The sequence below is a fragment of the Varanus komodoensis genome, unplaced genomic scaffold (genome assembly GCF_004798865.1).
Source record: "Varanus komodoensis strain SLA01 unplaced genomic scaffold, ASM479886v1 scaffold32, whole genome shotgun sequence".
NCBI lineage: Eukaryota > Metazoa > Chordata > Lepidosauria > Squamata > Varanidae > Varanus > Varanus komodoensis.
In genome coordinates this window covers 21,377,626-21,394,381 of record NW_025335798.1, presented here as the reverse complement: position 1 = coordinate 21,394,381, position 16,756 = coordinate 21,377,626, and the positions used below count along the sequence as shown (strand labels likewise).

The window sequence follows — 16,756 nt, the reverse complement described above, 5'->3', positions numbered from 1 at the left end:
CCAAGAAGGTGGAGAGTTCTTTTTTTTTTTTTTTTGAAACTTTATTGCAATAAAGGGAGTGGAGAGTTTCCTTCCCCTTGCCAACTCACCAAGCACATGTTCACATCCCATTTTTATGCCCTGTCCTCGGCCACTTCTTCTCTTTTCCCTCATTGGGCAGGGTCCTGGGAGGTTACAATCTTTTCCGTAAGTCTATTCTGCGCCACCTGTTCTTCCCTCCCACTTCATCCCTCCCAGGTGAATTATAATGAGCTAATTTCCAATGCAGGGTGTGCTTGTTAATAATCATGAGGTCATTGAGCAAGGGTCTATGTGACAAATTCCCTCCTGTTATCTGATCCCAGCCCCTCTTTCCTATAGCTAGGGAATTTTCTTTGTTACATTTTTACTCTTCCAGTTTCCTTGTTTCAAATCACTCTTTCATCCCTATCACCTTGCACACGCAAAGCATGTGCTCTACTGCCAGGTCAGGGCCCCTCCCCATTTAGTAGTTTGACTGCATTAGCATGGGATTTGGCTTGCTGATTTCTGAATGTCAGTGAGCTTTATCCAGGTCACTAGAGGTTAAGTAGGAAACTTGGAGCCAAACACGCTTCTTTGCAGCTGTTGCTGGCCATATTCAGATAATATGGAATCTTGGCATACATTTGGGCACACAAGACAGTCCTGATCTCCAGCAAAAATGCACAATAGATAGAAAGCTGAAACTTGGTATGCACATGTCTTATAAAACCGGATCACTGATTTCAAGAACTATTTTTATAGATTTAGTTTTTTCTTGAAGCCCAGAATATATAGTCTACCTCAGCATAGCAGAAAGTACTCTAACAGAGTAAGCTGAACACAGATGAAGTAGATTGCAGGGGTGTGGGGAGTTTCCTTTTCATACTGAGTTAGGTATGTCTTTGCCAGCATGGCCGATGGCCAGGAAGTATAGGAGCTGAAGTAAAAAAAACGTGGAGGACTCCAAGTTGCTCACCCTTTTTTTTTTTTTTTCAGATTGCAAAGCCTGAGGAGAATATTTTTCAGTGCCAGCTCTGAATGTATATACGCTTGCAGAGTGCCAATGGTATTTACTTGTATAATAAACATTGTGGTTAATATATAAATCTCTCTCTTATTTTTCACAAAAACTAGGTAGGTTCTGGTACTTCTCTCCCTTCACTCGTTCTATAATTTTAATTGAGCCCACTGTAATGACATTTGTGTAATAATGACTTGTCCAACAGCTTTTATTGATCACATTTGATTAAAGTAGAGAGCATTTTCCCTAGGAAAAAAAAGAATTAGGCAATCAAAGCAATTTGCTTTAATTTTGTCTTAATTTAAGTATAATAAAAGTAGGGAATCTAATGTCATCAGAGCCCATTTATGGCCTATGAAATAATTGCATTGATAGCACAGCATGATGCTAGAAACTCAGAGAGGCAAGAAAAGTTTACAGAAGTCTGATTCTGTATTCTAAATGCATCAGGTTTTTGTTTGTTTCATTTTTCCAAAATGTGATACGTTTGCCTTTTAAATGTTGCCTGCTTTCTAAAATGTAATTGCCCTTCCCTGGTTCAGAATCCCTATAAAAAGATTCAACAGGCTATCACTAAACTTTTATAATTAGTTGTAGTGTTGTTATAATAGGAAGCTGGCCTTAAAATAGTCTCATCTGGTTCAACTAAAATCTTTACTTTACTTGGCAGTACTTTCTTTCGTACGTGGTTCTTAGAGATCATTGAAGCTCAAACAGCACAATGCAGATCATGCAAATCATTCTTGTGCTGCTGGTGTACAGTGGCCTGATTGAGAGGCAGTATGCATGGCTCATGGGCCAACCACATGAAAAGAGTAATTTAAAGACCAGATGAGCTAAAGCTGGACTAAGTTAGGCTGATGTGTGAGCTTCAAAGGTTATGGAATAGCATCCTTATTTAAAATAAAATTGATTTTATTAATAACACCTGAACGGAGTTATTATTCAGGGAGAAAACAGAGAGGTACATGATGGTAAATGCATACCATACTTAACACAGAGGGAATAAAGATTATTTTGAATCTCAGTATATATGCCCTGGTATAGATTTATAAATTTCTCTGGAAGGAGCAGAATTAGGGAGCCATTTTCTTGTCACTGCTTGTTGTTTTCTGGGGTGTTTAAGAAATGAGAATTGTTTGATGCAATTCAGTGTGCTCTAGTCACTGTTGCTGCCACCCTTCTTTAGACAATGTGCAGAAATCTAGCTTGGGGGATTAGTAGAATTTGTTTTGTTATCTCCCTTTTGGGATAGTGGAAATCCCCAAGAAGAGCCTTCATTTTCCCATCATGATAAAAGTCATGGAACAGTTGGAGTTGTATGTTTTGGTGGAAAGGTGAGCAAAAGGAGCAAGGCTCTTATGAATCTTTTCCAGGACATATGGCAAGTCTGGCATGTTTTCTCATTCAACTCTGATCCTTACATTGCTTTTTTAACTATTAAAACTAAGGATGTTTGTACACATGAAGCACACAAGTTAGTCACCTTATAAGTTACATTTCCTGGAGAAAAAAGATTGTCCAGTCTGGCATTAGAATTGACATGTTTAAGAAAGCGGGGTGGGGGTGCAGTGCCACTGAAAGATCAATAGCAAACTGACTGTATCAGACATATTATAATGTAATAATACATTATATTAGTGTATTATATATACACCAGTTAACACCTGTTATAACTTGTGGCTAAAGAATATAGGTTAATAAAAGGGGGGTGTTTGTTTTTGGAACCTGTCTTCATTTTTTTTTTTGTAAAGACCACTGCTCTCACTCAGCAAAAAAATATATGCCACGTATGTAAGGCAGTCAACAAAAATTGCTAGCAGCAGAATAATATAACCTAATTTGTCACTTTAAAAGGAATACTTACAAGAATAAATAAATGAAATAATAACAAGATGTTGTTTTAGTTACTTGTCATCGTTGGGAGTTTGCAGCATGCAGTGTACTGAGTTGAGAAATCCATTTTACCTAGAGAAGATTTTAGTGTGAATGTGACAGCGCACTGCTTAAGGGCATGATGCATTGCTCTGCACCTTGGATGCTTGTGAGCCTCAGAGCTTGAAGGCTTATGTGGGTCCAATAGATGGGGTGAAGTGGCTACAGTGATTGCCACCTTGCCGCATAAATATTTTCTTGGTGGCCTGTTTGAACTATCTAGAATTAGAACCAGGGAAGGGGAAGGAAGGAAGCTGGAACTCTGACAGGAACTGAGATAAGGTAATGGTCTTAGCCTCCTCCCTTTTAACATGCCTCTTTTTGTCCTCCCTGGGCCCCAGCCATGTCCTTGGAAAAGCAATTAGCATGGTTCTTTCCATGCTGGCTGTCAGTGGATGGGGCTGGGTCTCTGAAGAATCATTTCCACCTGGGGAAGCCATAGGATTGTGCTGTTTGTATACCAAAGTACTATAGTTGCCCTTCAAAATATGAAACAGAGTTGAGAAAAAATCTAGTCATAAACTATTTAAGACTGGGTATCGTATACATCAGTATTTCAAATCAGGAAAGCTTTTATTATCAAGATCCATCAAAAGGTTTAATAGTCACTGATGATTTGGGAAATTTGCATCATAATTCAGAAATGCTGGAGAAAATATTCTGATCCATAGGCTGACTATGAATAATTAGCCATTTTGTGAGTAATTAGTGTTTTTCCCTGCCACTTGAAATATTTCACATCAGTGATTATTTGCAACTTAATCTTAGCCCTGAAAGATCGCGACTTCATTCACTCACTCAAGGTAGCTTCTCTTCCTGACACAACAGTGGAACCCTTCTCTTAGTAGACTGCAGCACTTTACAAACACAGGGAAGGAGCTGATAGAGCTTGCTGTAACAGGGTGCTGTTTTCCTTTCTTTTTCCTTTGTTAAATGTTTCAAGCCAAAAAATATTTATTTTATCTATATTCTCTTTCTTACGCCATCTTCTGTGACAACCACGCTCAAGGAAGCTTCCGACTCGGACATTCTGAAGGAAGCCTACCTAGGTGCTAGGGAAATACATGTATGTGACCACCTGAGTAAAACATGAATCTGTTTCAAACCAGGTAAGAAGAGGTGAAATAGATCTCACTCAAGAGTCTGTGCTGCAACTAAAAAGACCCTCTACCATCTCCACAATTTTATTTATTTATTTATTTATTTATTTAGACAGCTTATATGCCGTCCCTTTTGCATAAGCCTCGGGGCGGCTTACAATCATTAAAATCCCGCATATAAATACAAAAAATACATAGAATACATAAAAGAGTGGAAACAGCCTGGTCAGTTTAAAATCAATAAGCAAACCTTAACAATTAAAATAGCATTTAAATAAAAAGGTCTTGGCCTGGCACCGAAAAGCAAATAACGACGGCGCCAGGCGGACCTCTCTGGGGAGCGCATTCCATAGGTTGGGTGCCACCGCAGAGAAAGCCCTTCTCCGACTACTCACCCTCCTAGTATTCTTCACGGAGAGTTCCCGGAGAAGGGCCTCTGCCGCCGATCTCAAGGGGCAGGAGGGCATATATGGAATTGAGCTTCTGCAGATCTAAGTACAGATCTTCAAGAGAATCTGAGCGCTTCTAATGTTATGAGTATGCGTATTTTTCCTCTCTGTTCATTTTGTCACTTTGTAAATCATGCCCTCCCTCCCCACCACTACAGTTGTTAAAATATGGCCCTTAAAGAATGAACAACTAAAAATCAGAAGCCCCATTGATACTAGCACTAGACAGTGTATAGACTATAATTTGTAGTGGTCTGTGGGAATATACAGTCTCAAGCTTTGAACAGATTCTTTTTACGTAGCAGTTCCTAGTTCCTTGTTCTTTCCAGTTTGCTTGGTTAAAGGAGTTAAACAAAGGAAACATATGCTCCATTTTAAAGCTTTCTCTCTGTGTGAATAATATGATCAATCTATATTGTAATAACAAAATTGTACAATCATATCTAAAAAGAGCTCATGATTGTGCTGGGAGCCTTATCCTGGAATGTCCTAGTTAAAGCAGCAAACACGTTAACCTAAAACAACTTTCAGTGCTACACAGTTACTGTTTAATAGGACACAATACAATATTATGTATATGGCTCTCACAGCTCATCAGCTGTGTATTTTTAGCCATACTTCCACTAACAAACTCTGCTACCAACAGATCTGTGATAGGCATCATATGCCTCCAGAATAAGAACTTCCTCAAGCAATATACGCACATGGCAACCGTTTGAGCAAGCAAGCACTCCCTATTTCTCCTTCTCTCACATGTTATATTTTGGCACATCATAGAAGCAGGTAGCATATCCACTACCTGCTGTTGAAAGTGTTGAAGATACTGAATTATTTATTCCATCTCTCTACACTATCCAAAACCGTTTTGGGTAGTTTGACACATCTCGGTCTTCCATATGGATACTTCATGGTGACAGAGCTACCAGCTGCTCAGGTTTTGTGACAGTCTCAGATTTTCAAGGACTGTCTTCGATTTCTTTGAAGATCCTGCTCTCCCCATGTACCTTGAACAGTGGGGCACTGTTTTATAAGCTAATCATTTGAAGGATAGTGCCAGTCTGAGTTTACTAATACTAATAAGAAAACTCCAATACTCTGAACTTATTTTTTTGCTAACAGAAAGCCATCTGAATACATTTAGGATAAGAGGTTGTAGCAACAATTAATTGCAAAATAATGTACTGCAGGTAAAAATACAGACAGCCCATCTTAACTACATAAGAGATTAACAAGTCTTATGGCTTATTTCATTTTTGAGCTAGCAAAAGCAGAATGATAACCGTGATTCTTTCAGCATTTGGTGCAAGAAATGCACAATATAGAAATCCTGACCTGATTTTATGATGGGTATAAATAACTTGGCAGAGTTAATCTTGTGCATTTTTACCTGCAAATAAAACCTACTCTGTTCAGAGGTGCTTATTCCCAGATAGACATGCTGATGCATACTTCCAAGTGACTGCATAGTGTCAGTTACATTTTGCATATTTAATTGTCCATGAGGATTACACATTCTATTCGAATCTGGTTGCAGATGTCCATGTACAAGATTGTTGCTTGTCTGACAGTCTACAGTAGATGAGAAGACATATTTATACTTGTAAATAACTTGCGTCTTCTCTCACCAACAGTAGGTAGTCTAAACTAAAAGAGGCACCATACCTAAGCTGTAGGTATCCATCTCTTTTAATGGAAGTAAGAGATAGCTAATGGTGAATCATCACATCCAAATGTGAAAATGTGTATCTGCCATAAATTAATTGTGGCTAAACTTAACTACAAAGGGAGGAGAAAATTATTACCATACTTCTCATAAAACTCAGGAAGCTTGAATGAAATTACCTAAAAATAAAAGCTGTCTTTAAAGTCTCTTTTGTCAAATCCAAGTAGTCAATCTCACAGATCTTTTAAATGTTCTTGATGTTACAGCTTAACGTAAAAATCCTTATCTGATTAGCTGTTATTTGGAATTGCTCTTGGAAAATGATATCAAAACTGTACTGAAGGTTGAGCAACAGATCTCAGCTGTCAGTGTACCTCTAACAAGGATAATAGTTTTATCAGTTAATGCCAGTTGAACATTATAATCTTGTTTTCATCAGTGCTCAAAGTTTCTTTTCACTCCTTTATTCTTCCAGAACACTTGTATAAAACTGTGCCAGAATATCAGTTTTTAATGTACTGTACATTACTTCTATAGGAATGGCTTTTAGGACTTGCTTATAAGATTTCTGGGGTGCATGTAATGTGCGAGGTCATGTAAGAGTGCAGAATTGACTGCAATATGAAAAGAGGGTAAAAACTACCTGTAGTTACTTATATTACTGTACCTCCATGTGCGTATAATGTAATTGTAACTAATGTTTGGGATGATCACTTGAGGGAGAAATAATCAAGAAAATGCATAGGCTGCTGATATATACTACTGGTAACTATCAGGAATTGACACAAAGGGAAGAGACCAGACTTCTTCCTTTTGCTGAGGAATATAGAGTTTGGCAGCTTTGGCTGATGAAACAAGGTTGGTTTGTATGAAAGGACTGTTTGGTTTGCTGGATCTTGAATGCCTGTGGCCAGTGAGAACTTTGTATTTCTGTTAGTTGCAATAGACTTTATGAAAATTCAGCTTGTACTGTGGGATAAAGGCCAGTACACCTCATTCCTAAACAGACATTTTTAATTACCTGGCAAATGAAAACTTATTGTGCACTGCCATTACCAATAGTTGTTCCAATAAATGGGAGAGATGTGTCAACTCTTTTAGGACTAAACTTGTTTTACAGAGGAATTTTTTTGCAAATTAAAGAAATTTGGTTTGTGGCTGCTGACATTGATAAGATGTTTCGAATGTGAAAGAGAACAGGATTTTTGCAAGGTCTTTGAAAAATGAAACTGAAATGAAACTGAAAAGGACCCACACAGCCTTCTTATGGAAAATGTGTCACATTTACACCATTGGGGAAATTGAAATAGTTGGTGGTGATTGTGATTTAGATGAGAAACACTAGAGTACTCTATGGCATAGTGCCATTCAGAAGTGTTACTAGGTTATGAGAGAGGATATGTCCATTTTAGAGTGGTTTGTCGATATACTTTCAGTGGTAATCTTTTCTTTTTATGAGTAATATAACCATTCATTACAATATAAATTATTTTTTGATAGTACCACTAAATGCACAGAATTAGTTGAGTGGGCATCTTTGTTGTGGATGTTTACATCCCAAAGGGTGGCCCTGCATGTATGAATATTCCTCTGTATCCACAATTCTGTTCCAGCCATATACAAAATGGTATTCATGTTTTCCAGGCGGTGTGGAAAGCACAGCTGCACCTTGCTTTCCTTGGCTATTGGAGCAACATGATAAGGCAGCTTTGTGAGTCTCCACCATGTCATATCTACCCCTGAAAATAGAGTTTATGCAAGCTGGGGAGAGAAAAGAACGTAGGATCCTTCCATGTATTCCCAGGGTGCTTGTGTGGCATGCCAGAAATTCAACAGAATGGATGTGGAGGTATAGTTGGGGATGCATGTTTGTTTCTAGTATGCTGCAGTCTTTTGCAACTAGTACAAGCCCATCATTTCTAGGGTTCAAAGGACAAAACATCACGAATGCACTGAAAACAGCCAAGTTGTTTCCCATGCTCTTACAGAGAGAAAAAGGGGCAAAATAAGCATTCTGATCATTTTATATAATGAAATATGTATTAAATTGCTTTGGAGGCGGGTTGTGAAAAGATTAATCCACCTTCTAAAATGAATGAGTTGCAATCTTAGATATTTACTAGTTATATATTAATATGTACATATAGTAATTACATTGAGAGGAAAATATTTTTTTCATAACAATTAATGTTTGTAAATGTTTATGGAAGTACATAACAAATATAACAAACACATGGACTAATTAAGATGAAAGGGATGACAACCCTTGTGGCTTGTTCTGAAAAATAAGGAACATTACAATAGTAAGACTTAATTATTTCTGTAAACATTTCAAATTAGTTTCCATATAAAAACTGAATTTCTAAAATAGTTTATGTCTTCTAAACCTTTTTGACATTTGTACATACCATGTCAAGAATAAATTAGTCCTCATTTTTTATTTATTATATTATACATTCTAATATATTATCATTTATTACTTTATATCTTTGTTTGAATTTTTAAAGTCGCTTATTGGTGATGCACAAATGGAAAAGCTTTTTGTTGTGATTTATATATTCTAAATATATACAGCATGAAAATAACAGCTGTTACATGTTGATTGAATATTAATATATAATTAATAATTGAATATTAAAGTAAGTAATCCTTCATGTTTTGTGCATGAATAATCCTAGTTAATGTAGAAATACTGTCCCTTTTTTTAAAGAAACATCAAAACAAAACACTAACCCCTGCCTTCAATTTGGAAATCTGTTCAGACAAGGGAAGTATAGGGTCAGCCTTCTGGGCTCTCTTGCCTATCTTTTATATATTATTAGGGTCTTGGAATGATGGCTCTTCAAAATTCTAGAGTATTCCTAGGATGACTCTTTCCAAGTGTAGTCAGTTCCAAATTGTCCCTCTAAAGAGTTGCATGGGCCAGTATAGTGTGATTGGGTTCTGATATGGTAACTCATATCCAGCATGATGACCCAGATGGTGGGAGTATGGGTTGCTGATGAAATGTGGGTTATCATGTCTGATCCTCGGAATGCTGATAAACCATGGCTTGTTAACCATGAGTGACCCATGGAAACAACGCTGGGCTTGTTTTTGGCTGGATTCAGATAACCTGATAACCTACATTTCAACAACAACTCATGGTTCAGTGACAACCCATGTTCAACCCTTGACTGTGGGTTAATCTGTTGTCTAATCCTTTCAGTGTGTTCTTTTCCTGTGCCATACTGCATGAAGAAGGTAATAAGTAACAATACATGGCAATTTCAATTTTGGACTTGGAGGGAGTTATTGAGTTATCCCATATCCATATAGCTGCTTTTTCATCTGTGTGTGTGTGTGTGTGTGTGTGTGTATGTATGTATGTGTGTGTGTGTGTGTGTGTATATATATATATATACACACACACACACACACACACACACACACACACACACACACTCTGGTTCCTTTCATAGTATGGGAACTACTAACGCTGCCCTAACATCCCAGCTCACGCAAAGACTCTAACTGGCATCTTTAAATTACCTTTTCTAGTTTCATGGAGCAGCAACAACAAATTAGCAGATACTTCTTATGTCGAAATTCTGCCATACACTGTTGAAACACGAAATCCTATAACCTGATTAGCCGAGAGAATAGTTCATGGGGGTAGGATGGAAGAATATAGTCTCAGATAGGATATGCTGTCTGTACACTCCCTGCTCATTCCATGCAAAAATTTTTAACAGCTCCTATGGGTTTAGAGATGGGAGCAGGTTTTTGTTATCTCTGAACTGGTGCATGTAAGCAGGGCATAGTCTAGACTTGGTCTTTTCAGTTTAACATAAGGATGGTGCTCTGAGTTTGACTGAGCCCCCTTGTCACAGTCAGTTCACTACCTATTGAGCTTTAAACTGATGGTGGCTTTTCCCCTCTGCAAGGGTGGTCTGCCACCCTGAAGGTTAATGGATCTGAATGGTTTCCAGAGGGTGTTAGGGGTGTTTGTAGCTGATATCACTGATGTTCCTGTTGAAGCCCTAGATGGGCTGTGGGATGCAGAAATGACCTGAGAGGTGAACATGATCACTCCTAAGCGCCCTCCCTGGTGTAGAACTTGTATGGCTTTGTGGAATACCACAGAACTGTGAGTGCTGAAACAGCTTAGGAGATGATTTGAGTGCATATGGAGAAGAACTCCCAGTGAATGCAACAGAAACCTGGTATGTGCCTACAGTGGGGTGTATCTTGGCGCAGTGAGGGTAGCAAAGAAACAGTACCTCACTGCCTCTATTCATTATCCCCTTTGCTGCCCAACAGAGCTTTTCAAGGTTGTCCAGGACTTATTTATTTATTTAATATCACTATCCTACCTTTCTCCCATTGTGGAACTCAAGATGGCTACATGTGGTTCTCAGGTGGTCTCACCTGCAAGCTGAGGCCAGCCGCAAACCTGCTTAGCTTCAACTTAGTGAATGCCATACGTGCCTTCAGACCATGCTCTGCGCTTATTACATGCTGGCCCCAGGGACATCTTGAACACATCTCAGGCCTTCTGTGATTTACAGAGCATCCTGGTAATTCAGGGGTCTGACCCAATTAGCCTTTTACTCTTGTCTGGGTCTTTTAAATAGCCTTTTTGTGGTTTTAATATTTTATGCTACTTTTTAAATTCTTGTTAATTGACTTTATCTATTGTATTTTATTGTTTTTAAATCTTGTTGTAAACTGCCTAGAGAGATTTGGCTACAGGTGGTATAGAAATGTAATAAATTATAATAAATTATATTTGCGGGGCACTTCCAGGAAAAAAAAATATCTGCATCTGCTGGGACTTGGGCACCAGAGTTAAAGCAGCTGAATTTGCGGAGATATCTAGAACACAGCCTGGTTCAGTTTTATTGGGTGAGTTTCAGTTGGTACAGCTCAAGGATACTGCCAAGGTACTTGGCCAGTGCATGTAGCCTCTGTACTAGATCCTTGCCTCTCCTGGCTTATGAAATCCAGTAAGCAAGAAATAGCTGGCTGGCCATGGAGATGATTAATGCCTCTTTGTGAGAGGGAATGGCCCCATGCTGCCTTAAAGAGGGTTAAGACCACTTCTAAAGAAACCCTCCCTTGACCTGGATGATTTGAATGTCTTTTGGCCAGTAGCTAATATCCCTTTCCTGGCAAGGTTCTAGAGAGGGTGCTTGCCAATCAACTCCAGGCTCTCTTTGATGAGACCAATGATCTGGATCCATTTTAATAGAGGTTCAGACCTGGTGTTGGCATGGAAGCACCTTGGCTGCACTATATGATGACCTATGCTAGGAGAGAGACAGGGAGAGTGTGATTCTATTGATACTGCTAGACTTCTTGGTGGCTTTTGATACCATCTGGGAAAACTTGCAGAATTTGAAGAGTAGGGGTACTGTGGTGTAGTGGTTTGGCTCCTACTTAGAGGGCCATCTCCAGAAAGTGGTGCTTGGGGAATATTGTTCAGCCCCATTCATTCTCCAGCATGGTGTTCCCTGGGATCTGATTTGTTTGTTTCTCCAAACCCATGTTATTTGCTTTCTGCATGAAAGTGCTCAGTGGGGTATTGGGAGTTTTGGAGTGCGTTGCCATCAGCATGCTGATGACATGGAGCACCAGTTCTCTTTTTTGTCATCAGCAGGTAAAGCTGTGGATGTACTAAACTGGTGCCTGACTGTGACAATGGCCTGGACAAGGGCTAACAAACTGCAGCTCAGTCCAGACTGAGATGCTGTTGGTGGTTGGTTCTTTGACAGGATTGGGGATGGGGGTGTTCAACCTGTTCTAGATAGACTTGCATTCTCTCTGAAGGAGCAAGTTCTTAGCTTGGGGGTTATCCCTGGTCCATCTTTGACACTTAAGGCTCAGGTTGTCTGGGTGCCTTCTACCACCTTCAGCTGATGGCCCAGCTATGCCCCTATCTGAGATAGGCTGGCTTCAGGAATCCATGGTTTGGTGATTTCTACATTAGATTACTGCAATATGCTCTATGTGGGGCTGCCCTTGAAGATGATTCAGAAGCTGCAGCTGGTGCAGAATGCGGCAGCCAGATTAATTACTGGGGCCCACAGGTCTGAACACATAAGACCGGTTCTGGCCTGCTTGCACTGGCTGCCTGTATGTTTCCAGTCCCAATTCAAGGCGCTGGTTTAAAACTATAAAGTCTTACACAGCTTAGGACTGCAATACGTGTGCTCTCCACGCATAATATATCTGTTCTTTAGTCATCTAAACATGGGTATCTGTAGCTAAGCTATCTCTGTCCCAGTAGGGCTGCTGTTGGTATATCAGTTCAAACCAATAAAGTGCATTCCAGCTACTGACAGTACCTGTGCCTTCACCAGTAGTACTGCATCACAGCTCACTCGCCAGCAACAAGTCCCAGGGACACAAGTTGAGCAGCCCTCAGCTGGGCAGACAAACCACCCACTTATAGTACCCCCAATTTCTTTCCATTGAGTCTCAGGTTACTGACTCTTCTTCAATCCAATATCGTGTCTTGAATAAAGAAGTGGTGTCATTTGGCAAACAGATTGGCATCAGAAGGCCACCCCTGCCAAGAAATTGTTTGGATTTTCAGTTGCAGGTGTGCAAATCAGTGAAAGGACTAGTGCACCTAAAATAATTACACAGGATTGGGCCATCAAAAGTTATGTTTGGATAGCTAATCATCCTTCAGCAATGCAGTGGCAAAATGGAGGCTCCTTCAACATAAATATTTAGCTGTTTTAAAGTTTACATTCTGCAGACCAAAGGACAGGGATATATGTAGATGCATGTGTACGTAATATATCACACATGTGCTGAATAGGTAAGAAGGACTAAACAGTTCATTCACTACTCGTAGCATATGAGTTTGGACCACTCTATTAGTTCCAATTATGGGCAAATTTTGGTTGCACTGAGGAAGCATGTGACTGACTATACTATTTTAAAGAATTTGGCATCATTCTGTGTTGATTATTTAGAACAGATGAATGCTTAAATAATGTTGTTAGGATGTGTGTGTTACTAACATGGTCTAGAGCGTGCAGAGTTGCATTGCATATTAACATTTTGCACCAGGTTGAATAAGAATAATGTTAACAGCAGTTTAACCGTACTCTTATTTTGTGAGATAACATGCTAATAATGTAGCTGTTTTAATTTGACTTTAGCAGACAGTTTAAATATAGGTTTCCCTTACAGAGACAAAAGTTGCAATTTAAAGCTCTTTGGTGGTCTAAAAACAGCTTAATTCTCTAGTAGCATGGTAATAAGTACTAATCCAGCTTATGCAGTGATTGTAGTATGTCATGTTTGTGAAAGATTGCCTAACTAGGCTTTCTCTGGGTTTTATGTTAATTTTTTTTTAAATTAAATGTAAAACCTTATAGCATCTTTATGCTGAAACAAACTGTTCAATTTAACTTGTGCTCAAGCAGCAGCTGTCAGGAATTATCATGTTTCCAGCATTCTTGATATCACCTTGTGTCCCTACCTCCTGCATTGACTCCGGGATGATAAAGCTCACCTTGTTAGGATTTGTTACCGAAATAATAACCCGAGGTGAAAACGAACATTGAAGTCATGTGGAACGACAGCTGACATATCGTCATGTCATGCTCGACATTATAATAATAAACATTCCTTTCATTTCATTTCCTTCACTAACACTGGGTATTAAGTGGAAGTGCTGTTCAGCATGTCCTCCGGTGCCCTGCACAGGAGTCCATTAGACAAGCGCATGACTCCTCTGTGGGCAAGTTCACTGTACCATGTACTGGCAGGTGCTGTTTCAGTTCTAAAACTCCTGCTCTGTAGTAGTAAGGAACAACGGTACACTTTTTAATAAATTGAGAAAATTTAAAACTGGTGTTTGTCACTGGTGTGGGAAGAGTAAAATCTTGTTTCACTGTATTTGTAGTTTTCTGGGGATGTTGTGCAGGAAAGATACGGAAAGCAATTGGAGGTTTACTTCTGCCAGTGCGTGTTTGATTAATTGAAAGAGCCGGACAGGAAAAGTAAAGCAGCCTTGATGAAGCATCCTCTTTGGCTGGGTTAGGTCCTTTATGGCCCAAGGAACAGATAGCTCCTCAAAACATCCTCGGGGTGGGGGGGTTGGGTGGCTACATGTGTGACCGCATCACCTTCACACAAGCACGCAACCCACCCATACCATTCTTTCTCATGTGCACAGTCCCCGGCACTGACTTCCCTTTCCTAGCCAGCACCCTCCTCAGCTGAGAACAGGAAGGGCACAGATTTTTGCACCCATTGTGGTGAACTGAGCTGGGAGATTTAAATCTCTTTGCCCAGTGTGCACCAAGGGGAATTCCCCCCCCCCACCAGCCCCTCTTGCCAAAATGGCAACTGGGGTGCGGTCTTGTTCCCCTTATGCCATTTGCTGCCTTTTCCTGTTGCATGTTACAAAAGGAACAGCATCGAACATCTTTGCTCTCGATTGACAGTGCTGATTTAAGATATCTTTCTGCCAACTAATGGTGGCGGGGGGGGGGGGTCAGGACATGGGGAATGCCTGGTGAAGAAGTCCTGCAGCTGTGTCCCGTGGTTACCTATGCAGGCTCTAGGGACCCCAAACTGGTATCTTTTGTGCCTCAGCCACAATTACTGGTTGACTATCAATGGTCAGAAAAAGTCCAACCTACTTGGCCTCTTTCCTTCTGAGAGGAAAATTTGTGGTTGTCTCTTGGTGTTCCATTGCATTGGATTTGTCCACATTGCATATTGCTTTGTGAGAAGTCTCTCCTCATACATGGCACACAGCTTGATAGCAGCTAGATCTTTTAGTCCATTGTAATCAAGTAGTACACATTCAAGTCTTCCAAACACAATAAAGCTATAGATATGTGAAATGCATGTATTAATAGTCCAATATATCCAGGTTATGTGTTTCCCTGGGGATTAATTGTTAATGCAGGTTTTCTGAGTCAGAAAACTAGATCAGTGAAGGAGACAGGGAACATATCTCACCACTCAACATAGCATAATGTAATTTAAGCCTTTGTTTGTAAAAGACTTACAGGTTGCGATTTTTGAGATGCAAGGAGATAGCGAAGGTTTGGAGCTTCACTGAGTTCCTATTTGGCAATTATGTGGCCCTAGTTTGGAGTGGGAAGGGTAGGATTAAGGTAGGATTACGTACTGTTGGATAGATCACCTGGGAGATCCAGGTTATAGCTTCCACTCACCTGTGAAGCTTACTGGGTAACTTACTCTTCAGCCTAAACTATCACACAGGGTTGTTGTTGTGAGGATAAAAATGTAATTGAGGAGATCGTTGTAGGCCACTTGTATATTCGACTTTGAAAAAGGTGGGATATAAATGCAGTGTAAGAATACACAGTCCAAACCAGGACCTAAGCTAACATCCTGTTGAGAAGTAGGCTGCCTCTCTCTTAGGCCAATGTGTTTGTCTGTTTTGCTTCTACATATGTGTGCTCAAACTTACATTACCAAAATATCATAATCCTCAAGTGACTCCTTTTCAAAGGAAATCAAACTGAGGAAAGCACTTCACCCCTGGAATTTCTGTCTGCTCACAAGTGAAGAGAGTAGAACCCAATCCATGTGACATTAAGGTGTTTCATACCTGAATAGCAGTTTAAATTCCATTTTAAGCAGTCGGGTTTATCTGCTCAGTGGTATTTCTACCTGTGTTGTATAATATGGATGTGTCTAGTCTTTACCAACTACTCATATCATCATGGTAATAGATGGGACGGAGTGAACAGAACAACAAAAGCTAGGAAGAAATTTAATAAAAACTAGGAAAAGGAAATCTGAACATGAAAAATAAAACCACACTAGATATGTCTATTGCATAAATCAAAAGGCTTTATGTCATAACATGAACATGTGCCATACTGGCTCATATATTGAATTTCAGTAGTTGGTTGCATAAAGAAGTAAAGTGTAATGAAACTGGCAAGCGAAGTATTCCCCAGTCAGCCTTATCTTTGTTCCATTTGTCCTTCAGACACAGCTTTTCTTGCGTTTTTCAATAAAATCCATCCAGTTCTTTTCTTTCTTTCTTTTTTCTTTTTTCACTTTTGCATCTCTCTGTAACTGAGCTGAGAAAACCAATGAGATTCAGTGCTTTTCCACTTGAGTTCTTAGCTGTTTTTTAAGAGATCAAAACTTAGAATGCTGCTACATGGTATTAAGGCTTAGCCACTGATGTGTCCCTATAGAGGTTATGTTTTTCTTGTGGGGGAAGTGGTGGGAGGGAAAGGGTGAAGGGTGACACTTTGGAGCAGTCTTGTAGACAGTAAACACTACTTTCCTTGTTTCTTAGGATCCTCTTTGCAAGCTCAGTGCTTAACCTGACTGAACTTGTTGCCCTTCGGCCTGACCTTGGCAAATTGAAAAAGGTCCTTTACTTCCATGAGAACCAATTGACATATCCTGTCCAGAAATGTCAGGAAAGGGACTTCCAGTATGGATACAACCAGATTCTTTCATGGTAGGTACATATCGCATGTCCTTGTGTATGATTGTTTTCTACTATCTTTTACACCCATGCCTCCAGGGATTTTCTCCTTTTCTTTTCTTTCTAAAAAATAAAAATCTGTGAAGCTCTATG

General features: G+C 39.6%; 1 protein-coding gene across 14 annotated transcripts in view; it reads left to right on the top strand.

Moving 5' to 3' along the window:
* Positions 1 to 16,756, top strand: part of GTDC1 (glycosyltransferase like domain containing 1) — a 234,639-nt gene that overhangs the window by 92,308 nt on the left and 125,575 nt on the right. For 11 of the 14 annotated variants that reach the window (XM_044437984.1, XM_044437985.1, XM_044437983.1 and 8 more), the window contains one exon: positions 16,469 to 16,636. In XM_044437984.1, the coding sequence (XP_044293919.1) occupies positions 16,469 to 16,636 (168 nt within the window). Of the gene's footprint in view, positions 1 to 999; positions 1,138 to 3,968; positions 4,069 to 7,225; positions 8,021 to 16,468; positions 16,637 to 16,756 lie in introns of those variants that run through there. The other 3 variants (XM_044437996.1, XM_044437997.1, XM_044437995.1) reach the window with 3 other exon arrangements.